This window comes from Podarcis raffonei, chromosome 4 (genome assembly GCF_027172205.1).
Source record: "Podarcis raffonei isolate rPodRaf1 chromosome 4, rPodRaf1.pri, whole genome shotgun sequence".
NCBI classification, from domain to species: domain Eukaryota; kingdom Metazoa; phylum Chordata; class Lepidosauria; order Squamata; family Lacertidae; genus Podarcis; species Podarcis raffonei.
In genome coordinates, this window is record NC_070605.1 from 64,904,330 (window position 1) to 64,930,765 (window position 26,436).

Consider the following 26,436-nt stretch of genomic DNA (forward strand, 5'->3'; position numbering starts at 1 on the left):
TTCGCTTAAGGACTGAACTCCCAACTCCAGCCTTTATGCATGCGTTGAACGGGTGAGAAAAAGCCTAATTTTGAATCTAGCCCACACTGACTTGGGAGCAAGTCCCCACTGATTGGCGTTGCGCTGCAAACTCGCCACTTGTGCCATTAATCCCTCCCCGCACGGCCCTGAACTCGCAAGCACACCGGAGAATCAAGCCTAGCAGTATGAGGGGGGACGAAGTCAACGAGAGCGGCTCCTCCGACTGTAATGGACGAACCCGACGCCTAAGCGCGGAGATAGGCCCTTGGGAGCAACTACTGCGGGGAAGAGGGGCGCGTTCTGCCGCAGAAACCAGCAACCCCTCCGAAGAGCTTGCCGGTCCAGGCGGCGGGGCCGAGTTCCTGTTCCAGGCGTGGCTGCTGCGTGCCTTGGTAGAGTGAGTCACAGGGCTGCCAAGGCGGTTTCCCAAGTGCCGCAGGAAGGCGGGCTGCAGCCTGTGCAAGGAGCAGAATGTTGTCCCCGAGGTAAGGCAATTCCTGGCGGCGGCGTCTGCATCCAGCCGGCTCGGGGCGGGGAAGAGGCTCCGCACAGGCAGGCGCGCGGCACTTCCAGGGCCGAGTGGCAGCGCCGAGGCGGGTTAATAGAAAGCCAGGCAGAGGCGACCGTTTAGGGAGAGCGGAGGCCCGCCCCTCCTTCACCTTTCTCCCCGCTTCGGCCTGCGCCCTGTCGGAGAAATGTAGGCAGGACGGGAAGACCCGGCCGGAGCCAAGCATTGCTTTCGGACGTACGCCTTGTCTGGGGCCTCCTTTCCCTGGGAGACAAGCGCTAGACACGGCATACGGTCTCTGGGCTCCAGAGGACTAGCCTCGTGACAGCAGGAAGCAGCAAGAAGTGCAGTTTGAATCACGCTGACTCCGAAGTAAAGTCCTCCCTGGTTTCCCTGGAACTTACACCTGCGTAAATGTGACTAGGATCGCGGACTTGAAAGACTACCCAATACTGTTAATTTCAGGAGAAGAATTTGGTGGGGTTGGGCACCAGTGAGTCACTCTGGACAGGCTCGTTGAGTGGAAGTTCTGCTACCCATTTTTGAGTATTTTAATGCAACGTTTGGCCAAGTATGAAAGTTAAAAGTTATACTACACTCAACTGTGTATTCATAAAGTACCAGGGCACACAGGACGGGTGGTGCTTTGGCCAATAGTCTTGGCCAGTTTGTGCTTTTGCCTCCCCACCACTGACAGGCCAGCCCTGCAAGGTAGCATCTCAGCATGCTTCAGTGCTCCTTGCTTGTGCCTGGCAGGAGCACCCTGTTGAGAGAGGAGGGGCCACTGCTGCTGAACCCATTCAACTTCCCTGCTGTCCCATGAAAACCCCCTTGTGAGGCTAACTAAAGCTAGATGATTCTAGGATGTGGGAAAGGTATCCCTATCTACAAAGGAAACAACAGATGTACCAAAGCCTATATTATCCAGGTTGGGGTAGATCATGAAAGGGAAAGACAGTTGGTCACCCCAGCAGGGTCAGTGACTTGACACATAGCAGGGATAGCAGGCACCATATCTCTTCTGGTTTCAGCTGCAAGTTAGGAAAACCTTCACCTGTTGCATAACACCCATGGAACATGCAACTGTACAGGAACCCACTTGGAGCAAGTAGATTAAGAACCCCACTGAGAAACAGCCAGGCACATCCTGGTTAGTGCTGCCTTTCTCTTGATCTGCATACAGAGGACAGCCCAAAGCAATGAGCAACAGTTAACAGCCAGAGCACAGAGTTCCTGAACCTGGATGCACCATAGGTGTTGTAAAAAAGAAGGGGAAGGGTGGTCCCACCAGCTCAACCAGTTGGTGCTTCAGCCTCCTCCCTCATGGGGTGGGGTGGGGGGAAATGAGTGACTGCAAGTATACTTCTCCCTTCCTTGTTGCAGTGGCCCTCTTAGTGTAGTGACACCTTATTCTTCCTGGATCCAGACCTTGATTCTGCAAGGCAAAAATGTTCGTGCCTGTTTGGCCAGCAGTGGCAATGCTCTGAGTGGCCCACAACGTTCCTGCATTTTAGCCTTTCAGCCAGCATTTCTGTTCTAATAGTGATGCTTGCATACTTCCAGCCAGGTGGGACTTCTGCCATATCCTCTGGCTCCCATTTCATGGATCTCAAGTATAGGATTGCACCTTTAATGCCACCTATGATATCATACTCTTGACAGTATTCATTCTCCTTTTGATGCAGATGGTTTTCATTAAGCAAGGCCTGTCCTGCCCTGGCCAGGATGCTGACTTCCTCCACCAGTGGCTCCCAGGTTTCCCAGACTATGGAGGAAGGTAATGTAACTGGGCTGCAGGCGGGTGTGAGAATACGACCAGAAAGGTTGATCTGTTTGTTTAGTGGCATCTATAGCAGTAAGAGCTGTAACTGGGCTTCTATTTATGTGGGAACTGTTTTCGAAACAAATATGTTCTTAGTGTAACTTTTCCCAGCAGTAAACAGAAAGTAAAAGCAACAAACACAGTGAGTTGTCATTAGAAACACATCACCCCATAGCACCAAATTGCTTAGTGGAAGAAAACTGGACCCTCCAGAATGATACCCAGGGACCTTGAGGCCTCTCTGCATCAACATCCACATTTACATGTGACAAGAAGGGAAACTATATTTTTTATAAAATGGCCTTGCTCTATGGCTGCAATGGGTGAGGGGTGTCTCAGTAGTGTTGGGTACCTCAGCAGCGCTTGACTTAGGGCAGTGCGGACAGTTCCCCTGCATGGGGAACCGAGTTGAGGGGACGCAAAATAATAACAATAACAACCACAATAAAACCCATCTATTATATATAAGTGTTGTGTGCCAATTTTTGTCCCGGCTCAAGGTGCCATATTACCAAAGTCTAACACAGTCTAGCAAACCAGCCCTGTTATCTTAACCTTCCCACAATTTACAGTGACTGGCTAGTTCCATGCAGGCAGTGGCCTGCATCATGAACACCAGTTCCTTATAACACTTTATTATGCAATCCATAATAGATAAAAGTGCAAACACGTGTTTTGAATTAAGTAGTTGTTTAACCACGTCTGTTATTATTCTGTATACTTCAGCCTAGAATGTCTGCATTTGCAGGCAGACCCACCACAGATGAAATAAAATTTCTTTCTCTCTTACAATACCCCAGTCTAGCACATGGGAGACATTCTGTTCAGTTTTATCTATGATACACAATTTTGTTACCTTTTTTAATTTAGATTTTAGGAATCTTACTGAAAGTCATTGTGCTTTTATTATACTTTGTGTGATGTAACTATAATAAAAGTTATGAGAAACGTGGAATAGAGGATGAAGATAAAGGAAGCAAACACAGCTATTGAGTACCCTGCAGTGCTATGTACATTTGGAAAACAAACAGAGGGACATCTTAACTTTAGCACAGAAATAAATGATCAGTACAACAGAATTAAATCATATGTTAGCACACTTGTGCATACACTTCTGCATTTTGTGACTGAGTCCAAAATGACCGGGAAAACAATGCAATTCGGGTTTTTGCCTTGTGTTTTATGACACTGATAATCTAAATGGCTTTTTCTACTTTTCAGGACATTCACCCATTCATGTGAATAATGGTGTGTTGTGGTAACCTGTATGCATTTTAATATGGCTATATATCTGCATCTATCTTGCTTCTATCTTTCTTTGTTGGACGGTCAATGAAATATACACATTAATATTTTCTGGTACCGGTTGCAAGTTAGCGTTGTTGGTGGCACTAAAGGGGATCACACTGCTAAGCAAATAAAGCATGTCTTTTTAATCAAAATATAATCTCTGTATGCCTGCATCTTGTGCTGTTATTTATGTTTACAATAAATCAGAAGACAAATACCCAGGGACTTGTACAGATTTATATTGAATCTAGAACCCTGTATTCAAATAACTGGTGAGCAAGCTGTGCCTCTTAAATCCCTGGCTCATGATCTCCAGTTTTCCAAAGCTTTCTTAAGTCCATGTCCTTCCAATGGTTCAAAGTGTCCTTTACAGACCAACATAAGAAAAAGAGAGGTTGGTAAGCGTGACATTTTGTAAGACTTTGAAATAAATATGGGTCCAATCATACGCATGCAACCTCTTATTCCTAGTCCCTGTGTGAGGATTTGCCCCAGTCCTACTTTTTTGTTTTGTTTTCCTTACTCGGCTCCATACCATTGCTACCCACTTTCTCCTAATGTTCAAACTTCAGACCAATGACTTCTTTCCCCCATTTCCTTTAACAGTTTACCAGATGGGCCTATAGGGACATTGCTAGTCAACACCTAACCAATTCTATGTGCTTCCCTTAATAAGAGTTTGACAGAACAAAGGGCAGCAGCTCAGCGATAGCATATCTGCTTTGCAAGCAAAATGTTCTGGCATCTCTAGGTAGGGCTGGGAAGGACTCCTGCCTGAACTCCTGGAGAGCCACTGCTACTCAAATGTTGACAGTACTAAGTTAGATGGACCAGTGGTGTGACTCTATGAGGCATCTCCCTGTGCACTGTCTTAAGATACTTCATTTGTAGTAATTTGCAATGCTGTTTCCATATTTGCGTGTGAGGGTAATACAGCTTGTAACTATTCTTTCAGGCAGTCTTTCCCCACATTTGGACAGAAGTAAGCAGAACAGATGTGTTGGGTGGGAAGCAATTTCACTCCTCAACAGTGGTGCAATATCCATGATTAAGGATGAATTATCTCTGTCTCTCAAGGGGCAAATAGCTTTCTGAAGGACAACCAGCTGGTGCTATGTGTCAATGAGTTGTGGTCAGCAGTAGCATATCAGCTCACAGAAAGATAAGGAAAGCAAACAATACAGCTTGTATAGTTGAGCAACACCACTTTACGATATGTAAATTGGGTTGTTTTGATACCGTTAGGCTAATTACTGCGAATGAGCAACACCAGACAATTATTGTGTTATTGGGGCCATCAAGAAAAAAAGAAGTCATATTCCTTGATAGCTGGAAATATCTCCCTTTTTTTGATTTACGCAGTGGAGTAGCAGAGAAATGCTGTTGTTTGAATGTGGGAACAATGAAGAATCATAGAGATACTGGGAGGTTTTTGAGCTTGAGTTTAGCTGTGCCAGAAGCAGCATGGAAGGAACTACAGGGGCCCACTCTATACAGTTGCTCTGTGGAAACCTGAGGATTAGTGATTGTGTTTCCCATTTTAAGGGTCAGCTTGTTTCCACTAAGCTCTACTTGAATAAGATCATTAGTTTCCAATTCTCTCTTGTGCAAAGGAAACAAAAACCTGTGGTGCTGATTCTGGAATCTCCTACCACTTGAGAAAGGAAAAGTGTTTAACAAGAAATGTTACTTCTTTTATAGCGCAAAAGAAATACAAACGTGTATAATGGTGGGTTTTTGTTTTTTGTTAAGACTGAATGTACTTGGGGAGGGAACATCTGATCCCTACAGTCCAGACAGAAGGAACATCTGGTTGATGTGGCTTCCCTGCTTGTCCTACTGGGTTGATGGCAGAATAGTCTGTATAGGCTGATTCCTGCAGAGGGGTGATATTGATCCATAGGAAATAATACCTGCAGCTCCCAAGGACATTCCTTCAGGAGTATTGACCACTGCTGTACAGATGTACTGTAAACACAGCCTATGGATGGAAGTCAGTGTTGGCCTTACCATGAGATGAAGTGAAGCTACTGTCTCAGATCATGGATTGAAAAACTGAGGGCAGCAAAAACAGGCCACTCCTTAAATTTCAAAATGTATACATGAAGCACACCAATCTGACCATTCATAGGATGAAAATAGGTCTAGAGCAGAGGTGCTCTAGAACAGGGTGGCTAACTGATGTACCTTCAGATGTTGTTGAATTCTGACTCCCATCATCCCTGCCAACATGGCCAGTGGTCAGGAACGATGGGAGTTGCAGTACAACAAACACCTAAAGGTTCACAGGTGAGCCATCCCTGTTCTAGAATATATATGATAGTAGCAGGTGGAATCTGAATTCTGTCTTGAGTGCCTAGAAAAATAAGGCTGGACCACAAATTTTAAAATTTGCCCTGGTAGGTTAGGTGGACTGCATGTGTTTATTATAGTTGATCTGGAAGAAGAGTCCTCTGACTCCTGTACTTTAAGAAAAGTGCCCTGGACCTCCAGTAATTTCAAGTACATATTTGATGTTTCTTCTGACATGGTTGTACATTATTAAATACAAAATGATTAATATTCTAGTGATATGTAGTGCCATAAAACCTTGCCCAGGGTTGTTGCTGGCTCTGTGAGTTGAGCTCAGCTGACATAATTAGAGCAAAATGATTGGGTTTGTTTAGGTCATCCAGTTTACATGTACCATTTTAATTGATTTGAGGGGTGCATGTCTTTTGGACTGTTAGATTTACTTGCTCTGATGACTAGATGTATTAGCCTTGAGCCAACTGAGGTAACACACAACTGCCAATGGCCCTGCATGGGGATCCATATCGCAGCCTGCCTCAAAAGTGTCATCCATCCAGTTTGTTCAATAGCAAAGAGCATTCTGATATGTAGCGGCAACTTTTTGCCTATGCACATGGAAGCTTGGCTCTGTTCATGGGTTTCCCTTATAATATCAGAGCACATGAATACAGAAATTTATGAATGTAGACTGAGTAACTTGCACATTCATTTTAGAATGTGCAGGCTTTCTTGCTGGGTCAAATTTGACTTTCTCTCTCTCTCATACACACACACACACACACACACACACACACACACAAAGTCACAAGGATCAGTTGGATATTTTTGGTTGTAAAAAGGTAAAAGCTGTCATAGTCTCCTGTGGTTATAATGGTGTATCCCCTGATAGCAGGAATGAACTTCACCAGCTGTTGCTTTTCATCTTCTCTTTTGCATGACTTTGCTTACTCTTCTGCTTCTTGGGAGGGTAGTAGTACCCTTTTGGTCAGTTAATGCATCAAATATTTCTGACTTTGTTGTGTTGCAGTGCGAAATAGATTGAGGGAGATAGTGGGAGCATCTACCAATTGGAGGTATGACACATGCAAAGCTTTCTTTGATTTTTTAATAGTTGCATTTCAGAGTAAAGCAGACCTGATTGGAATGTCCTCTTTCAGAGATTTAACCAGCTATCTTGAAACTCTGAGGGTCTTTGCCCCTACAGGAATAATGGTGATGATTATGATAATACTTCTCATAAATGTTAATAGTTTATATGCATTATCTTAGTATTCCTTAAAAAAAAAACTTCAGAGAAAGTAAATTATTATTATCCCTAAATTACAAAAATGATTTGAATCTGATAGTGCTTGCCTTAGGCTGTAACCATGTTCAAGGTGGGCCCAAGATTTGAACTGGTGATTTTCCAGCTCAAAGATCTTGATCTTAACCATTATGCTACGTAACTCTACTCTAGTAAACTTGTATTACATTTTGCAAGCTGTGTCCACTCGGAATCATCTGATTTGTTTTCCTCCAGAGACCATGTGCAAGCAATGAATGAAAGAAAAGCTTTACATACCCTCCTTGCAAAAAGCCAAGCTGACCTGCCCCCTAGGAAAATGAGAGACAGCTATATAGAAGTTATCCTGCCTTTGGGAAGTCAACCAGAAATAAGAGAAAAATATCTGAACGTGCACAACTCTGTCAGGTAAAATCAGTTGCCTTTTTAATAGAATGAATATCTTCCTACTTGGTGCCTTACCATTTGCACTGTTATCTTATGTACCATTTTGACTTATACCCCCCCCCCAAACCTGGCTCTCCTAATTATTATATGTGAATTTTCAAAAGGATCAAACTATTGAGATGTTTAATGATAAATTTTTAAACTTCAGATTGTACATTTTTTTTTAAACACCGTCATAGAACTATGTTGGATTCGTCCCAGTATCTTGCAACGTAATCTTACCATGTACCATTTTAACCTTGGTAGGTTTGGCCGAATTCTTGAAGATCTTGATAGCTTAGGAGGTATGTAACAGCCATGCAGTTTCATTGATCTGGTAGTCAGATTAATTTGGGTAATTAGAATTCTGGGGTCAGATATTACACAGAACTGGTATGCGAGAGAAAGGCGTGTGAGTGACTCGGGCTTCCCCTTTTTTTGCAGTTCCTGTGTAAATGCTCAAATAGTGAAGAGTGACATATGTGACCTAAATGAGTTGTGCTCATGAATGCCCTCAACCTGCAGGAGCTAGATGGGAAATCTTCCCTTGCTATGGCAAGGGTGGTGAATAGAGAGAATGGTTCCTTGATTTTTTGAGATCCTTAGAGAAGGCAGCCAGTCTGTGATGCAAAGCACGACTATCCAGAAACAAGGGCTGCCAAAATCTCAGAAACCTTTTCCCAAGCCAGGATTTGTGTTATGGTGGTGCAGTGCATCCACTGGAGCTCTTCACATGACTGATTGAATGAACCCATTTTAATTATATTTGCGAACGAGACATTTTCATTCATGTTCCTTGTTTGTTTGAGCTTGTCAAGTGTTATTCTTGGAATGACACAAATACCACATTGTAAAAATTTTACTGCACTCCCTTTCATAAAAAAAACTAAATACAGAGAATAAATCATGCAGTCTCTTTCATCCTTTCTCTACAGTTCTGATTTGTTATACACACACAAAGCATGAAGCTGGTCAGATGTCTCCTTTGTCGATTGTTACAGCGCTGGTGGATAAAATTGGTACGGTGTTGTTGGATCTATTAAAAAACTTAATGCTTGAACTAGGAGTGCTTGCTGTGTTGAGTAAAAAGAGTTGGCTTCATTTTGACATAAATGTTGGGGGGGAAGGGCAGGAGATAACTGCTCCACCTCTTTTGGATAAGACTTTCTTCAGGCTGCCAGATGTTACAATAAATGTGCATTTGCTTCCAAAACAACACCTGTGTTTCCATGCCCCTACTTTCATTTTAACAACTTGTTATGTCTATTATGTCATGAGTTCCGCCCCCCTCTGCTTCTCCCCCACACTAAATCAGTGATGTGGAGCAGGGCAGTGCTGAAATATCAGGTCACACATTTCTCCAATTAGATACTGCCCCAAGAGGAAAGGCAGCAAAATGTGTTGCAGCCATTTTCTGTGGCAAATGTGCACTTCCTGTTGCATCTTGCTTGACCTGAAGGAGGTGCCTGGCAAACCTTTCTAGGGAGCATTCTACAGCTGGAGTCTGAGAAGGCTCCTCTCCCTGGTAGCCACCCAGCTCACTTCTCTTGCTGGTGGCACCCAGAGTAGGCCTTTAAGAAGGATCTTAAGGGGTGGAGGGCAAGGACAGTCTTTTGGGTATCCTGGTACCAAGCCATTAAGGGCTTTAAGGGTTAAAATGGGCACTTTTTCTGACTTGTAATAGATAACCAGAGGTAAGTTAGCTTCCTTGAGCTAGAGAAATTAAGTTTTTGTTTTCAGTTACTTATCTTTAGTGTCTATGCTCTGACTCCTGTTTGTTTGCTTTTAGGATTATGGAAGCAGGATATTCGTCCAGACTGTGATATCAAGTTCGTTGGGAATGTTTCATGGGTAGGAAGGACATCAATGGAAGTAAAGATGCACATGCTTCAGGTTGTAATTTTTCCATATAAAAAGTAATACACTTTATGAGTGCCTGAGAGTTCTAAAACAAGGGCCTGGTTCACATATGGCATTAAACCACAGTTAAAAACAAACTGGTTTAATGTGAACGTGCACCCGCTGCTGCAAAATTCTCTCTGCTCTGCTTTTGCACTTGTCAGATCACCAGAAAATCTGACATGTTGTGATGTCTCTCTAAACAAACCCTAGCTGGCAATTAAGGTTTGTTCTTGGGTTATTGCTTGTGTGTGTTTTGGGAGCCCGGGTTTGGGTGGAACAATAAGCCAAACACTGACTTGTTTTCAGATGGTGCAGCTGGAGAGAGAGAGAGAGAGAGAGAGAGAGAGAGAGAGTAATGCAGTGCCCCAGTTTCCAATAAACCATACCTTGTATTTAGCTATAGTTTAATGTGGTATGTAAACCAAGCCACTATGAAGGCAGAGCATCAAGATCTTCATTGCATTCTCAGCAGGAACAAGACTAGTTTGCTAAAGGTGATTTCCCTTCCATTGTTTTCTTTTAGTTTCACGATGGTGCCTATCATCCTGTATTAGATGCAACTTTTGTCATGGTGGCCCGTGATCCAGAAAACAAAAGGTAAAGCTTTCAGTAGACCATTGGGAATAATTGTACAGTGACAAGTGGTAAAGTCTTTTGATGAAGGGAGGACAAAGGAGGAGAGAGCTACTTGCCTAGTGGGGGCAGAGTTGCGACACTAACTTTCTGACACCACTGCTGCTTACTGAAAAGTGGGGAGAGATCAGGGTTATGCCGGTGTACTGGTGGAAGTGCTGCATTGGCTCTGCTGGTGGGCTGCATAGCCTCCTCACCCCTCTCCCTCTTGGTAAGTGACAGTGATGCCTCTGCCAGGAAGCTAACACTATAGCTCTGTCCCGCCTGAAGAGCTGCTTCTGGTGTTAGTCAAACGCTGCTGCATTCAAACACTCAGGCGGGCATATACACACCTCATTTATTTCCTCCCCTTTATTCATAGGCCAGCATTTGTGAACCCACTGATTCTTGAAAGTCCAGAAGAGGAAAAAATATTTAAGGAAGGAGAAGGTATGTAATGCATTCCTTGGGGTTGTGAAGAGTTTCTGGTTGTGGTCCATTCTCCCATTTCATACAGGGCATTTAAAGATGGATTTTCAGGGTTCTCCCTCCATCTCTGCACTTATAAGTATTGAATATGTGGAAGATCAACATGATTAATAGATAATAGGAGAAGGAATTTAATTGTCCCAATTGGCTTGTAACAAGCCTGTCCACTCCATTTCATGTCCTTAAATATCGTTTTAAAGCCATGGAAGCCAGTGGCCATCATTATGCTATGCTGGCAACTTCCGCAGGTGAATTATGCCTTGGGTATACTTTCTTTTGCCTGCCCCAAACCTAGCACTGATCAATTTCCGTTGCTGACCCAATATGTCATTATTAGTTTTGAAACAGGAGGGGGTTGGATACAGTTATTGGAAACTTATTTCCACCAAGTAATTTTCTGCTTATTTTCATTTACTTGGTTAGCAAACAAGACCAGAAGAGTTGATTCCAGTAGGGCTTCCTTGCTAAAAATGGCTCCTACTGCAGAAGAAAGAAACATTGTACATGACATATTTCTTAATACACTGGACCCAAGGTAGGTGGCGAGGCAATGAATGGTTTTACAAACTTTACTTCTGTTTGGGTCTGAATTTTCTTAAAGGTGGCAACTTGTTATTCTGTCATTTCTCAGCATGTATTTCAGGCATTGAAAAAGGGGCACCTCAGATGTTGTTTCCCCTTCTTTTGCCTTGTGCAGAAGTGAATGCCCAGGCCAGGAGATCCTGCATTTATTTATTTGCGTTTTATATCACTCTTCCTCCAGTTGGGAACCCAGAGAGGTATACCATATAATTAAAATACTGGTACAAAAATATTTATAGCCCTGCTAAAAAACAAAATCTAAAAAACCGAAGTGACTAACTCTGACCTTAGGTTCTCCTCTAACCCTGGGTACTGAAACTGTTAGAGGAGGTAGTGCCAGTATCAACCGTCAGAAGACATTTGTGAAGGTTTTTTTTTTATTACCCTTGTCTCTGGGCAGCATATGCAGGATTGTCCAAAATTATTCTCACTAGCCCCTCTCAAATAAGTTAGATCAGTGGTTCTCAAAGGGTGTGGCAGGAGAGGGTTGCAAGTGTGGCAGGAAGATTCAAGAACAATCAGTATTATATTTTGGGAATGATTCATGTTCTTATGTAGCTGCATTATATTATACTTTCTGGATGTCCCATGATCATATTATAAAATAGCTGTCTTCTATGTTGTAAATAAAGCACTGTTGGAGTTGTTTTCTTTTTGTTTTCCAATGTATTTCGTATCAGTAAAAAATTTGGTGTGCCACAAGCAAATTTTTATTCTGAGAGTGTGGCCCAGAGAAAAAAGTTTGAGAACCACTGAGTTAGACTGAGAAGTTAATCCTGTGAAGTGCGTTAGGCTGAGAGATATGGCTGACCTGAGGCTGCCAGTGAGTTTCATGGCTATGTGGGGTTTTGAACCTGGTTCTCCCTGATCTTAGGCTGGCATTCTAACTATTGCACCACTTTGGCTCTAAGAGGTATCCCCCTGGCTCCCCACCAATGTGACAAAAGCTGGCCTGAGGTAACTCACACAGAAGCTATTCAAGGGAAAATGACACACTGACCCCCCCTCCCCAAAAAACCCTGGGATTGATGGGAAGCCATAAAATTATCTGAACCTTTAAAGAGGAAGTCATTGATTTTAAAGTCCCGAAAAGCTTTAAACAGCTTTGTCTTTTTGCTAGAGGTGCAACTGGATTTTTTTATTGCAAAAAACTGACCGCAAAATGAGTCTTAAAAAACACAGGAGTGGATACATAGGCCATGTTGCAATGAGTAGATGGTGATTCTCCCCAGAAACAAAGGCCAGTGTACTTTTTGGCTGAGTGGATATTTGAATCCAGGCCTCTTCATTCCAAGTGCAGCACATTTAACTACATCTATTACATGCATCCTGGTTGGGGCATTCACTATGCGTGTCACGGTGCAATGACGATGATGTGTGTGAGCCTAAGGCCTGCTTGTTGTCTCACTATGTGGGAGACATGGGGGGGAGTGACATTCCGACAACCCCAGGTGGAGGTTAAGCAGGGGCTTTGCTTTGTAATGTTGGGCTGAGACAGCATCTAAACTCTCCTCCTCTCATAGGACGGTGAGTTTTCGGAGTCGGCTGCTGCCACCCACCGCAGTGTGGATGGAAGATGCAAAACTGAAGGGTCTGGAAATCTGTCATCCTCAGGTATTTGCAGAGCTATAACATGAATGTGTTTGGGGTGGGTTTTGTTTTGCTCTTGGTAAATAGATGTTTGACTCCTTATCCAAGCTGTGATATTTGATGGTGCTTCAGTTATATGATAGAAATTGCAATCTTTTTCATTCTGAAGGTATCTATCCATGTAAGAAAGTAGCCTTGATAGATTTTCGTAGTCACACAAATGGTTGTGAGTCACCTTCAAAAGTCAGCTTAATTTTTAATTGTAGCATTACAAGAAGGCTTCCTATCTGTATTATTCTGAAGCTCTTTCCCACTGCGGAGGAGGTCCCACTAAGCATATCATGTGAACATTATTGGTTCATGGTTGCTGGCAGTGTATTTGCCAGAGATGCTGAGCAGCTTTCCAGTAAATGTTAGCATATCCGTTGACACATTTAGGAAATCCATTTTTCATCCCTGCCCTCCTCCAGGCACTCCACCTCTGCGTCATTGTGTATTATGGCCATGAAAGAGCATGCAACAACCTACTGACTAGGTTCAGGTCTTGGCCGATGTGTTTTTAGCAAAAGGTACCAGCTGCTCAGTATACCGTATTTTTCGCTCTATTGGACGCACCGGACCACAGGACGCACCTAGTTTTTAGAGGGGGAAATCAAGGAAAAAAATATTATTCCCCCCCAGCCCCAAAGAGCAACGGACAGGCTGCGCGCTTCCTCTTTAGCCTTGAGCAGCATCTTTAGCCTTGCACAACGGGATGGATCGTGCCCGCTGTCCACCGGGGCTGGACTAGATGACTCCTGGGGTTCCCTTCCAACCCTGTTATTCTGTGACCTCGGAAGTTGTTGGGGGTCTCCACCACTGGAGGCTTTTAAGCAGCGGTTGGGGGACCATCTGCCTGGCGTTCTTTAGCTGTGATTCCTACATTGTGAGGGGGCTGGGCTAGATGACCCTCGGGTGGCCCTCCCAACTCTATACAGTCCTACACTTCTGCGGCAGGAGATCCACAGCCACTTCACACAATGCCCACTCCCAATTTTCATTGGAGAGACATGTGGCTTCACTGTCTAGGTAGGTACCCCCCTACCTGCCACTGTTCCCTCACCCCACTTAAGCCGAGGGAATTCCTGCCCAGAGAAGCTCCCAGGTGAGGCAAGGGTTAAGATCTACCTCTGGTAAATGGCTTTGTATCCTCCCTCTTTCCCTTTTCTCTTCTTCTTCTATGCTAGTTCCTTCTCTTGTGTTTTGTTTACCGGTAATCTGTTTTTATTGTATACTAAAATAAAAGCTGCAAAGTTTCCTTTTTTATAACATTCCCCCCCTCCAAACTAAAACGTTAATCTAGATAAAAACACTGATACAGAGGAAAATAAGGGGGTGGAGAAAGGACGAAAAAAGAAAAAGAGGTAGAGATAGAGAGATTTTTAAAAAGTTGGCTTCTTTAGCCTTGCACAGCCTCCCGCGGCTGGAGAGGCGCGCATGGCTAAAGAGGAAGCCCGGGCAGCGAGCGGGATGGATCGCGCTCGCTGCCCAGGCTTCCTCTTTAGCCTTGCGCAGCCTCCCATGACTGGAGAGATTGCGCAAGGCTTTTCTAGAGGAGGGAGAAGGGACTGACTGGCCGCGTCAGTCCCTTCTCCCTCCTGGGGAAAAGCCTGCAAGAGCCGTGCGAAGCTTGTGTGTGGCTCTTGGGGGCTTTTCCTGCTTGCCTCCCCCCCTGCATTCGCTCCATAGGACGCACAGACTTTTCCCCTTAGTTTTTAAGACGGAAAAACTGCGTCCTATGGTGCGAAAAATACGGTCTTGTGCCCGTTCCTCTTCCTGTCCCCACTAATTGGTTACAATCACAAAGTAAAGCTTGATAATAATTGCTGAGGAATATGTAAAATACCTCTTGCATATTGACATGTGATTTGAGCGTATTGATTGATGATATAATTCCATTGCTCTCTTTTCTTCTTCACCCGTTTTAATCATTGATTTGCATTTCTCACTTGATCCAAAATGCTTTTATCACCAAAGCTGCATATGTACTTTACATTTAAAGTACAAAGAATCATGGGAGCTGCATTTTACCCCTCACAGAGTTACAATTATCAGTCCTCAGCACCCTTGGGGGTGAGGAATGTCGTTTGCATTTGCTTTAAACGTATACTGTGTTGGCAGCCCCAATTTCCCTGCTGTCACTGGACAAAAATTCCTCTATCACCAGCATAATTTGACTGGCACAAAAAGTTGGTAGTTCTCACTATCCGTTCATTGCAGTTGGTTGGACTAAATGACTGTTGGGAGTCCCTTCCACCTCTACAAATTGTATAATTCAGTGATAAACAGTATATTGTATTTTATCCACAGATTATGCATTTTGTGCTTTTTGTTATGTTGCCAATAGCACAAATTGCTAATTACTTGTTTTATGGCTAGTTTGATGGAGAACCAGAAATAAATATACGTTTTAAGGCCATATTTTCTGTAAGGGTGCATCATTCACCACTGAATATTTTTGACTGTAGGAACGCAACATTTTCAATAGAATCTTTGGGGGATTTCTCATGAGGAAGGCATATGAACTTGGATGGGCTTGTGCGTACAGCTATGGGTAAGTCGCAGGATGGTAATATTTGTAGGACTTAAAGCCCGGCGAGTCTTTTGGGAGGGTGGGGGTAGGGGAAGAGGGCAGGGGTTCACTTGGTTCTCCCTCCAGACTTCCTCCTTCTCGGCTATGAGTGGGACGAGCACCTTTCTCCAGTTGCACCCTCAGATCAGTACAATGTGAGCAGGGAAGAGGCCACGTAACCTTGTAAAGTGATTTGTTTTACAGATTCACTACAGCAGCCTTCCCCAACTTGGTGCATTCCAGATGTTGCTCGACTACAGCTGCCATTTCCCCTCACTATCGGGAGTGATGGCAGGAGCTAGTTGGGAGTTCAACAACATCTGGGGGAGATCAGCTTGTGGAATGCAGCTGTAAAGTGATGCACCGAAAGACATTTGGGCTAATTTTGTAGGAGTTAGTGAAATCTCATACAACAAATGAGTATCACTAAGTTGGACAGTGAAAAACGTCTTAGGAACTGCCAGCTGGTCTTACCCCTTTCTTTCATAAAACATAATTATTTAAAGCCTTTTCCTAACTGCAGGTGATAGCTATACACAAAAATCAGCTTTTATGTAGTTTCTGATTTCTCATGTTTTTTCATGTTACTTACAACGCAGTGTTCCCCACGTTTCCCTTTTAAAAATGTATTATTTTCCTCCACTCCAGAAACTCCAGGCCTTATGTTGTAGCTGTAGATGATATCATGTTTCAAAAACCAGTTGAAATTGGATCTTTGTTACTACTTTCTGCCCAGGTAATGGATTTATTTTACTGAAACCATTTTAATAGATCATAATGGTATATAAATCATTTGGCTGTCCCTGAAAGTGAGCAAAAACAAGTCAAAGAAACACTGGCTTTCCTTTTCAAATATTAAAATGTTGTGTCTTCCTTGTTGACTTCTGCATTTGGAGGCCCATAGTAGCTCTTTTTTGTTTTAAAGGTATGCTATACTGAAAAAAATAATGCCCAGGTTCGAGTACACAGTGAGGTGTACGATCCAGCTACCAGAGTGCACCATACAACCAATGTCTTCCACTTCACATTTATGTTAGAAAATGAAATACCAAGTATTGTTCCCAGAACATATGGCGGTGAGTACCTATTTTGGAAGCTTCACACAGTGCATGATATTGCATGCTGCAGTGCAAAAGTAATGGTATTATAGGATCATGGGCCCAGGATTGATTCCTTCCTGTTCTGGTTGCCCCCCACCCTAGTACCGCTTTTCCTCTTATCACCTCTCCTTCTGGGTTCATTTAGGTAGCCTAGAGAAGAATTGTATAGTACCGTATTGGCCCGAATATAAGCCGCTCCCTTAAAATTTCACAGGCACTCATAGCCGTTCTGTTTTACCGTATGTCTGTTTCAGCAGTGATATCGTAAAAGCCAATTTGTGTAAGATTGCGAATTTAAGCTGCACTTTTAACTTTTCACGGTTGGAATTTGGAAAAGTGTGTGACTTATATTCAGGCCAACATGGTAATTTGTGCATTCTGTTTTTTGTACTAACGTAGTTCAAGCTGTGTGAATCTAGGTCCACAGTTCCTATCCCTTTTTTTTGTTATTTTAAGGTATTAATCTGCCCACTTCTTCAGTCTGTGCTGTGTGAACTAACCTAAATGAAAGGAGGAACGATGAAAGTGTTCTCAATGAAGACAGAGTAAAACTTTTATTCCAACTTTGGAAACAGGCAGGCTAAAAAGCGAGAACCCAGTGTGCAAGGAAAAAGTGTGAAAAATTGACTCGAGCATGTCTTACTAATTGACCACATAATCTTAGGAAGTTTGAGAAGTATCCGTATAGATGACTTAGTTGCTTTTTCTTGTCTTTCAGAATCCATGCTGTATTTGGATGGGAAGCGGCACTTTGATTCCGCCATGAAAGAAAACATAGCACCCTAGCAGAGTGCCACCTTTGGAAGGAGATCGCCTTGGAAACTTTAAGCACATTGCTTCTCTACAGGAGGTGGCAAAGCATTTCTGCCATTAAAAACAGTATGATCATGAATGCAGAAATACTCCAAAGCACTTACTTTTCTATCCATCTATTGTTTATTTCTATTTATACATAGTTTTTAGATTGATTTTTGTATTTCATATTGGTGTTTCATATATTTTATGTATTTTTAATGCCAAAAGACGAACAAACTATATATCATGACCATCACAGTGGTCATTTGCTTTGCAAAGTGAACAAAGGTAGCTCTGAAAGGTGGAGGGTGAAGGAAATGCAGTCTGGAATCTGCCACTGAACATCTTTTGCATTGTTACTCAGAGGTGGTGATCAGTATACCATTTAAATTCATATGCTTTTCCTTACATGTTTTCTACCACTGACTTCAGACTGATAAAAGCAGCTAAAGCTCCTGCACACTAATTGAAAAGGATTAAGCAGTTACATGGTGTGTCAAGGCCACATCAGGTCCATGAAGACCATTACCCTGCCTATCACAGTGGAACTTCCTGAATTAAGCAAGAACGTCTCTTGATTTCAGCCTTTGATAAACTCCTACCAGATATGGAAATGTTTTGCTGAATAATGTATTATATCCTATAATAAAAAAAATCATACGCTTGATTGAAATAATCTTATTACAAGCTACAAAAATATATTCCAGGTCGCTTCATATCATGTATGGTAGATCTACCCTCACATTGAAAATGATTTGGCAAAGATGGTGTGCCAATTTGTGTTTCTAAACTGCGCATCAGTGAAGCCAGAGATTCCTTTTGGAGCTTTACCATTTTGTTTTTTCTTCTTTTCATAGATATTTCTCTATGCCAGTTGCATTTTGAAGTTTTGGGCTATTCAAAACTGAGAATGCAACTCCCCCTTGTGGATGTTTGAAGCATAACCATGCTTCTACTATGAATAGATTGAGGTACTAATCACATTACTGGATGTCCTCCATCTGAGAATAAAGATACTTGACACTGTATTTTAGTGTTTAAATTATGCATTTAATTTGTAAAAATGTGTTTGGATTGTGCAGTTTCTGTAACTCATCTAACTTAAAAATACATCCCCAAAGTTTAAGTAACTGTGGTAGCTTTTTCCAGTGCTTTTTTTCTGGGGAGACGCAGGAGGATGCATACTCCTAAACAATTTGTGAATCTTAAGTTTGGCCTCATTGAGGGGCAGTATTTCAATATGAGTAGAAAAATGAGAGTACTGGCTTTTTCACATTTGCTGTGTACTGTCTAAAACATTGTGTGCATAGATTGCGATTCAATAATTGAAGTTTAGACTTAATTTGGAAACGAGTTCCATCTAGTCCTGTACCCTTTGCAAGAATATACGGTAAGCAGATGGCAGCACAAATGAACAATTTTTACCTTCTTCTCATGCCCATCTTGCACTCATTTGTTTTGACTCTGCGTTTTCAAAATAGAAATAATAGAATATGGGAAGTCTGAATTATGTAATCAATATATTGGAGTGGGCAACCTCCAGTCTGTGGGCTTCCTGCTTGCCCTGCAAGGCTGTTTTCCACAAACCATACCCACCTACCTTCCTGTGATGTCAGGCAGAAATGCAGCTGTTTTCCCTGTAGAAAGCAGTTGATCAATCAGCTGATGAGTGTGTGTGTCCTTGGTTTGGTGTGTGAGATTAATTTGCACACTTACTAAATTCTGTGGAACACGATGCTTCCTTCAGAGTAAACATGCATATAGTTGGGTTAGAAATAGTTATTAGTGTGACTAGCAGCATGAGACTTCCAACAGTGAAAGTAATTTTACATGGTAATATTTTAGCACTGCTTCACTGCTATTATTCTACTTTAGTAGAACAAGAAGCCTTATACACACTGAACCAAACACTGGTACAATTCCACCAAGAAGCAACACACAAGCAATTATCAAAATTAGTGGAACGTTTATTGGCAGATTCTTAGCTGTGAATTGTAGAAGAAAGCAGTCAGTTCACTTTACCAAAATACTTCAGTTTTCCTGCAGGATCTGGAATTATCTGGATAAGGAGAAAAAAGTCGCAATCAAAACCAAAAGTCTAATGTTTGTTATATATCTGCTGTATAAAGTGAACTAAGTCCTGTGCTGATGATTGGATGTATATTAGTCCCATCCATCCTCCAGTGAGTTCCCCAAGATAACACAGGTACTCAAATACCCAACGGTACTTACAAATCTTCTCTTGGCCACCACATTCTCATAGCATCTTCAGGTTTGATCTAAACACATGCAGAAGGCATGGCTACAGCTATTAGTGTATTCCTGTTTTCATGTCACAATAGTTTGATGATACAGAGTACCCTACAGACTCATGTGCCCTACCTCTCCTTCTGCTGCTCAACACACATATTTCCTGGTAAGAACTACAGTTACACCAGTTCAGATATGGTTAAACCAAGGGTGGGTAGCCTTGGCCCTCTATGCGTCTTATCTTTCCCTCACTGGCCCTGCTCTCACGTGTTTTTGCTTGTCTGGAATGCATCCGTGATCTTTGATAATGCTTCTTGCTTGTATGGATTTTGTATTGTCTGTGTTCTTCCCCTCACACACTGGATATGGTGACACATACACCCCATTCATAATGTGAGCATAGGATTACACTGATTAGCACCATGGATTTTTCTGGTACCAAGGTGCACCTAATGCTCTTCGGATTGTACCCAAAATTGTAAAGGGGAAGACTGGAATCATCAGTGTCCTTCAGTAACATGTCTGGATAAAACAAACTACTGTAGGGATGTAGAACTGTCTTGAGAACGCATGCAGTGTTCTTTTGTGACCTGTCTACAATCGCACTTGTGATAAACCACATGTTATTCCATTGCTGCACTTGTCAAGTCACTGGCCAAAAAACTCAGATTAATATCCTCAACTTTGATTTTTTTTTACTCTGAAAGTCTATAATGTAGAAATAAATGGCAAACACTTCTACAAAATGTTTATTAAGACTGCAGCCCTGTGCATACCTACTCAAAATTAACTCCTTGAATTTAATGGGACTTATTCCAAGTTAAATGTGCATAAGACAGTAGCCTAAGTGGATGTACTCAGAGACTGGGAAATCTATTGACCAACAAAGATACCGTTAGAGTGCAAAATTACTAGTACTTGTGATTTTTTTTGTATCTTACTGAAATGCTATAGAGTTCTGGAGCAGGTTTTTTGCACAACTATAATGCTATTCATGTAGCAGTTATCTAACATGCAAGCACCTTAAGTAAATACTTAGTCTTGGTTTTTCCTTCACTGTGTAAAATCATAGCAAGAAAAGCATGCTGGAAAAGCTGATAGAGATAAGATGAAGAAGTAAAAGGCAAGGTTTCAAATGGCATTCAAATTGCCCATGCATTGTTTTTGGCCTGCTGATAACATTCCCCACATGACATAAGATAAAAAATTTCAAATGGAGCATTCAAGGAAAAACTATGTTCCAATTATATTTATAAACACCAACTTACTGTTTCACTGCCTGGTCTCCAACCAGCAGGGCAAACTAAGAAGACAAGGAAAGGAGACATTAAGCTCATGGTTAAAAATAGCCCTGCCTTCCTATTCCTTTTGTCCTGTGGAACATGAAAGAAATAATTCATTTTCTGCAAGTACAAATCTATATATGATGAGGTAGCTGAATGAAGTAGGATTTAATCATAGACTGAGAACTTTTCAATTAGTTTTACAACTAATACCAGGAACCAGGCATCATAGTATTGAAGACTGCTAGAAATGTTAAGACCAACAGTAATTTGTCAAAATATCTAACAGTCTCAGCTTTCTTACTTGCTATCTAGAAGAAATCTTTCTTTTCTGTGTAGGCAACTGAATGTTTAACCCTGCAGGAAATACCTTCTCCATGTTCGTCAGTATACTGGAATGCTTGTACTAGACGAAGAGTCTCATCTACAGATCTGCCAACAGGAAGATCATTCATTGTGATTTGTCGAAGATTTTTCTTGCCATCAATAATGAACAGGCCTCTGTGGAAACATAAATATAAGAGAAATTGGCAAGACAAATATCAATAACCTCATTCTGTGCATATATATATTACACCTGTCTGCGAAACACCTGTATCAACTCTTCACCGAAAGCAATATATTTTATTTCACTATGGGATCTAACTATGCACGTCATAGATCCACTGAAATAACTAATTGCTAACCAAGATTTTAAGAATTGTGCTCTTGTTCTAGTCAAGTTTTTCTCTCCAATAGACTGCTGTTGTAAAATTAGCAATTCTGATCTTGCAACTTTTTTAAACACAGATTTTTGTTGAATGTAACAGAATTTTGATACAGCATCATGCAGGGAAAATATGACAATAATCTATAACTATTTGAGTAGCAAACAGAGAAGGAAATGGAATAGTTAACATTATACCTAAGAGCATGTCCTTGATCCTCTAGATAAACTCCATAATCTTTTGAGATCTGGTGCGTCAAATCTGAAAGAAGTGGTATCTTTATTGGTCCCAGTCCTCCTTGCTTCCGAGCTGTATTAATCCTATAGCAATGAAGATCACCAAATATTTCAGTGAGAACTATTCCATACCTGCACTATCGACTTAGTATCATTCACAGTATCTACATGATAGGTGGTGAATTTAATAGACCTGATCTAGTCTTTGCATCTCCCTCACCCTCTCCTGTGTGCAATTCTCCAGAAATGGAAGTTTCCTGACAACACATTCCATCTGCCATTGACAGGCCTCCTGTAACCAGGCAGCTATACTCATGGGATGGCTGCAGTTACTTAACAGTCCCAAGTTTCCAATCTAGATTTCTGCTTTGTACAGAAAATGTAACAGCTACCAATAAGTTGTGTAAATGAAAGGGAAAAAGGACTTACCATGCTAAATGAGTGAACTGCGAGTCTACTGAGCAAGCAACCACTTCAGCACCTATTGCTCTGAATTCTTCAATTCTGTCACTAAAGGCAATGATCTCCGTTGGACATACAAATGTGCTAAATTTAAAGAGAGACCAAAATGTAAATTTCTAAAAAGAACAGATCCCTACTTATAACCAATCACTAAAACAGAAATGAACTGCTTTCTGCAAAGCACTCAATTTTCCAGCTATTTATTATTTTCTTTTATTTATGCCTGCCCATTTATAGCCTTCACTGGTCATGTAGGAAAACAAGTTTTACTCCATTACAACTTCTAAAACTCTAGCATCCTATTCTAAACATTTTTGGCAGTGTATTCTGTTCAACCATTTTGCAGTGCCAGAATAACTACATACTCTGTGATGTGTTCGCATAGCTGTTGATATGTGACATCCTAAATACTTATATGGTGCTACAGCAAATATTTTGAGTGAACCACTAGACAGAAAATTCTATTTCCAGTCTGTAAGCAGCAGTCAAGTTCAACATTATTATGTTTAATAGAAAACTATCTTATTTGTCCTTCACTTCAAAAATCAATCAACTATATGGCAGTGGGATGGCTGCCACTTACCAGGAGGAGGGACGAAGTAGCAGGAAAATTGGTGTGATAGGGGCACACTGGTGCAGCCAATCCAGCGCTCCTACCAGTGTTCCTGTACCACATCAACCTCTCCACCATTTCACTGCTCTTGGTAAATAGCAGTGGCCCTGTGGCCAGCAAAGTGGCATTGCTGCTCCACACCACTGGGTGAGCTTGCTTTTGCTTGCTACATAGTGCTACAGGGCTCTGCTATGTATAGTGGGACATTTCTGGAGAGTAAGGGCCCTGAGCAGGAGTCTTTGCTGGGCTGTTATCCCTTTTACAAACTAACAGCTTGCATAGAGACTACTACCATATCTCTAGAAGGCCCTGTCCTGTTGTCCTACTACAAAAAAATCAGACCACACAAGTTCAGAATTAGAAGGATTGATGATCATTGCATGGGAGTAGCCAGGATTTATTTGGGGGGCGGGGAGGAGGAGGCAGGAATTATGTTGGGGGTGGGGCAGAACTGAGTTATCTGCGATGCAATTGGTCACTTAGTTAGGTAATTTTATTTATTTACTTGATGGGGGGCAGCTGCCCCCCTGCCCCCACCCATGGATCATTGTGAATTTCACACATATTACCCCAGTAAATTGAGAAAACAGGATTATAATTTGTGGGATTTCCATAGCCACTTTCATAATTTTATATTTTCTAATTCTTTATTCCTGTTAAATAAACAATTTTTTTGGCCTAAAAATGAAAAGACTGCTATGATCAGCAAGCATTATATTGTGAAAATATACATATATTTCATGTGTTTTGCTTACAAGTCAAGTGGATAAAAGAAGAAAACAAGGTATTTTCCTTCGAAATCCGTTAATTTCAGCTCTTTAAACTCTCCATTGATGACTGCTGTTCCTTCCCAATAGGGTGCTGGTTCGGAAACTAAAAATGAAGGATACATTGTACTTTAACTCATTTTGCCTGATTGTGCTGGGATATAAGTGCAATATTTCTCTTTGAATAGATTAAAATATATAATGTTCATTTTAAAGAAGCAATGCTGGAAGAACTCAAATATTGGAAAAATTATTTCAGTTGCAGTTCTTATGACTTACAGTAAGTTATTGAGAACTGGTGTACCAACAAACCTACACTAATAACATAGCACACATTTTTATTTATTTATTTATTTGCCGGTGATGTGTGCAACACAAATATTTGGAACTATGTCAGTACAAATTTGGAAATTCACAGGATGGGTGAATGGAATATGTTGGTACTAAGGTGTGCACTAAGAAATGGCAGCTAAAGGGATAGGTGCAGTGCTGAAGATTGGGATTTGAAGTTCTACAAAACTTTTGTTAACTCATACTTCACAAGGTTAGAGTATGATATCATCAGAAGAAACCAGCTGGATTCAGGCCAAAGGATGCTACTTCAGCATCCTATTCTAGTGGTAGCCAGACAGACACATATGGGAAGTCTGCAAATGGGACCCGAGTGATTAAGCACCCTCCCTGTTCTGATTCCCAGCAGCTGATATTCAAAATATATTGCATCCGACAGTGTCTTCAATGGCACTGTGAAATGTAGCAGTCTAAATCACAGTAATCGGTGCTTGGTGACACTGAAGATACCACTTGATGAAAAACATAATTGAGATATATAAAAAATGGACCCAACTGCAGCCCAAGTATGAAAACTAAAGAATCACTGCCCATTGATTAACAAAACTCTCTCTATATCTACTCAGACGTAAGCCCTATTGAATTAAATGTAAGTACAGTATGTATATGAATTAGGATTGCAACCTAAAGACGTATACGCAAATCACCTTCTTTCTGGATCAGTTTATTGATGACTATTTACAAAAATAGACAAGCCACTATTGGATACAAAGCTTGTCTTCTTTGCAAATTGTCTAGAAAACAAACAAGAAATCTGCCAGATTATTCAATCTTGCAGTTTTCTTACCAAGAGGTACTTAGTTGAAACTTTTTTGAAAAACAGCATATTAACTTGATTGTACTGTAGTACAGAATGCCAATCTTATCATTTCAGAATGCTGTAAAACACATGGCTACTCATTGAAGTACAGTGTTCAATGGGGCTAACTCCTAGGTAAGTAGGTGTAAGATTGCAGCCTTAAACTTCTTTTAAAAACCTCTCTGCACTTTCAAAGCAATGGCCTTTGTCTGACGTGTCCTTACAAAAAAACCCCCCTCTAATCAACCATGCACCGACAAGGAAAGTAAATATTTGAAACAAGAGGGTGGTGCTTCTTTTAAATTTAACCCATTCTCACTCTACCATTTGCGATGGGGGGGGGGGAAGCCTTCAAAACACTACCCAATTTGCAGGCAGAGAGCACTTTTTTTGGCTTTAATCTGCTGTTCCTTTTTGGAAGGGGAGCTTAAGAAGAAACACGGATGAGGCCTGTGGCCACTTGATTCTGTTTTGCCTATTGCGGAATAATCACTTTTCTTCTTTGAAGGCCTCTCTCTCTCTCCTGCTGCAAGAGATCAACAACGACAAGAAGCCACGTTGCGGCAGCGACATCATTTCACGTCCCCCCCAATTTCCCAGCAGCGTCTCTAACTAACACGGCACGTCCTGCGCGTCTCAGCAGCACTCGCGTGTCCCCCACTTCCCACCCCCGTAAATTCTCTTCCCCGCAAGGGAACAAAACTGGAGCGGGGGCTGTGGGTGTGTGGGGTTTTGCTTTGCTTTGCACAATGCCAACGTCGGGATGAACAATAACGAATAGTAAAAAAAGAAAAGAAAGCAGAGGGAGCAGGGAGGGGGAAAGGCTGGCCTGAGGGGCTCCTCCTGGCCGCCGCCCCGGCTTCTCCCTGGGCGCCAAGGATGAGGCGACGAGGCAGCCGCCTCCTGTCTCTCTCCCTCCCGCCTTCCCGCTCGCTCCTTCCCTCCCTCGCCTCGCCGGGCCTCTCCGGCACCTACTCTTGGCCTTGCTGAGGTGCAGCGAGTGGTCTCGGACGGGCACCCGCGACGCCTCGCCCGGGTACACCTGGCCCCCCGCGTAGTAGTGGCACTTCTCGTCGCCCGAGCCCTGCGCAGCCTCGGCGGTGGCCGCCTCCTCGGTCATGACCGCCGCCAGCACCAGCAGCACGCCGACGGCCAACGGCCGCGTCGCCAACCGTCGCGGGCGCCTCGCGCTCCCCGCCGCCCCCTGGCATTCTGCGGGTGTCCCGGCGCGCGGCGGCTCCATGGCACGTCTCGCTGGCCCCCGGCTAAGGGAGGAAAGAGAATGGCAGCGCCGAGGCCCGGCGGGAGGAAGAGGCAGGCGCGGGAGCCGGGGCTGCTTCTGGGGGCGGGACCCGACGGCCGACACTGACACGCCCGTCCTCTGCCCCTCGCGGCTGTTCCCCGCTTGTGCTCCGCTGAGGCGCAGTTGCGCATGTCCCGCTGGCTGTGAGGCGGAATGCAGGCTCGTCACGGGAGGGAGCTTGGCGGCCCTCCAGGAGGCGCCTCTGACCGTTGGGCATGCTGGCCCGGGCTGAGGGGATCCCAGCAGCGCCTGGAGGGCCACGGGTTCTCATTCCCTGCTTTAGGTGACCTGAGTGTCAGTGCAACACCGGATGTGGCATCGCATTCCGATCAGCAGCTGAATT

General features: G+C 42.7%; 2 protein-coding genes across 7 annotated transcripts; one reads left to right on the top strand and one right to left on the bottom strand.

Annotated features, from left to right (window-relative positions):
* Positions 1–129: 129 nt before the first annotated feature.
* ACOT9 (acyl-CoA thioesterase 9) lies at positions 130–17,989 on the top strand. 3 transcript variants are annotated; one of them, XM_053387039.1, is made up of 16 exons: positions 131–506; positions 2,215–2,306; positions 3,573–3,599; positions 6,961–7,006; positions 7,453–7,623; positions 7,909–7,946; positions 8,577–8,660; positions 9,431–9,534; positions 10,067–10,140; positions 10,538–10,605; positions 11,068–11,179; positions 12,750–12,840; positions 15,324–15,409; positions 16,076–16,163; positions 16,353–16,503; positions 17,246–17,989. In XM_053387039.1, the coding sequence occupies exons 1-16, from the start codon at positions 493–495 to the stop codon at positions 17,311–17,313; spliced, it is 1,314 nt and encodes a 437-aa protein (XP_053243014.1). In that variant the 5' UTR covers positions 131–492; the 3' UTR covers positions 17,314–17,989. The 3 variants fall into 3 exon arrangements, with proteins under 3 accessions (XP_053243016.1, XP_053243014.1, XP_053243015.1); XM_053387040.1 differs by lacking the exon at positions 3,573–3,599; XM_053387041.1 differs by lacking the exons at positions 3,573–3,599; positions 6,961–7,006 and having other exon boundaries at positions 130–506.
* Positions 17,990–19,268: 1,279 nt separating this feature from the next.
* On the bottom strand, positions 19,269–26,167 carry PRDX4 (peroxiredoxin 4). Of its 4 annotated transcripts, XM_053387045.1 has the most exons (8): positions 25,766–26,167; positions 23,629–23,746; positions 22,228–22,344; positions 21,760–21,882; positions 21,226–21,356; positions 20,841–20,875; positions 19,555–19,601; positions 19,269–19,381 (listed from the first exon to the last, which is right to left on the bottom strand). In XM_053387045.1, the coding sequence occupies exons 1-8, from the start codon at positions 26,031–26,033 to the stop codon at positions 19,378–19,380; spliced, it is 843 nt and encodes a 280-aa protein (XP_053243020.1). In that variant the 5' UTR covers positions 26,034–26,167; the 3' UTR covers positions 19,269–19,377. The 4 variants fall into 4 exon arrangements, with proteins under 4 accessions (XP_053243020.1, XP_053243021.1, XP_053243019.1 ...); XM_053387046.1 differs by lacking the exon at positions 19,555–19,601 and having other exon boundaries at positions 21,160–21,356; XM_053387044.1 differs by lacking the exon at positions 19,555–19,601 and having other exon boundaries at positions 25,766–26,164.
* Between the last annotated feature and the right edge of the window lie 269 nt (positions 26,168–26,436).

Coding starts and splice junctions, on each gene's coding strand:
- ACOT9 (XM_053387039.1), top strand. Junction 8,661..9,430: donor AGCGCTGGTGGATAAAATTG/GTACGGTGTTGT, acceptor GTTTGCTTTTAG/GATTATGGAAGCAGGATATT. Junction 16,504..17,245: donor TGTTCCCAGAACATATGGCG/GTGAGTACCTAT, acceptor CTTGTCTTTCAG/AATCCATGCTGTATTTGGAT.
- PRDX4 (XM_053387045.1), bottom strand. CDS start 26,033: ATGGAGCCGCCGCGCGCCGGGACACCCGCAGAATGCCAGGGGGCGGCG. Junction 23,747..25,765: donor GCACCTCAGCAAGGCCAAGA/GTAGGTGCCGGA, acceptor CTTCATTTTTAG/TTTCCGAACCAGCACCCTAT. Junction 21,357..21,759: donor GATCAAGGACATGCTCTTAG/GTATAATGTTAA, acceptor ATGTTTCCACAG/AGGCCTGTTCATTATTGATG.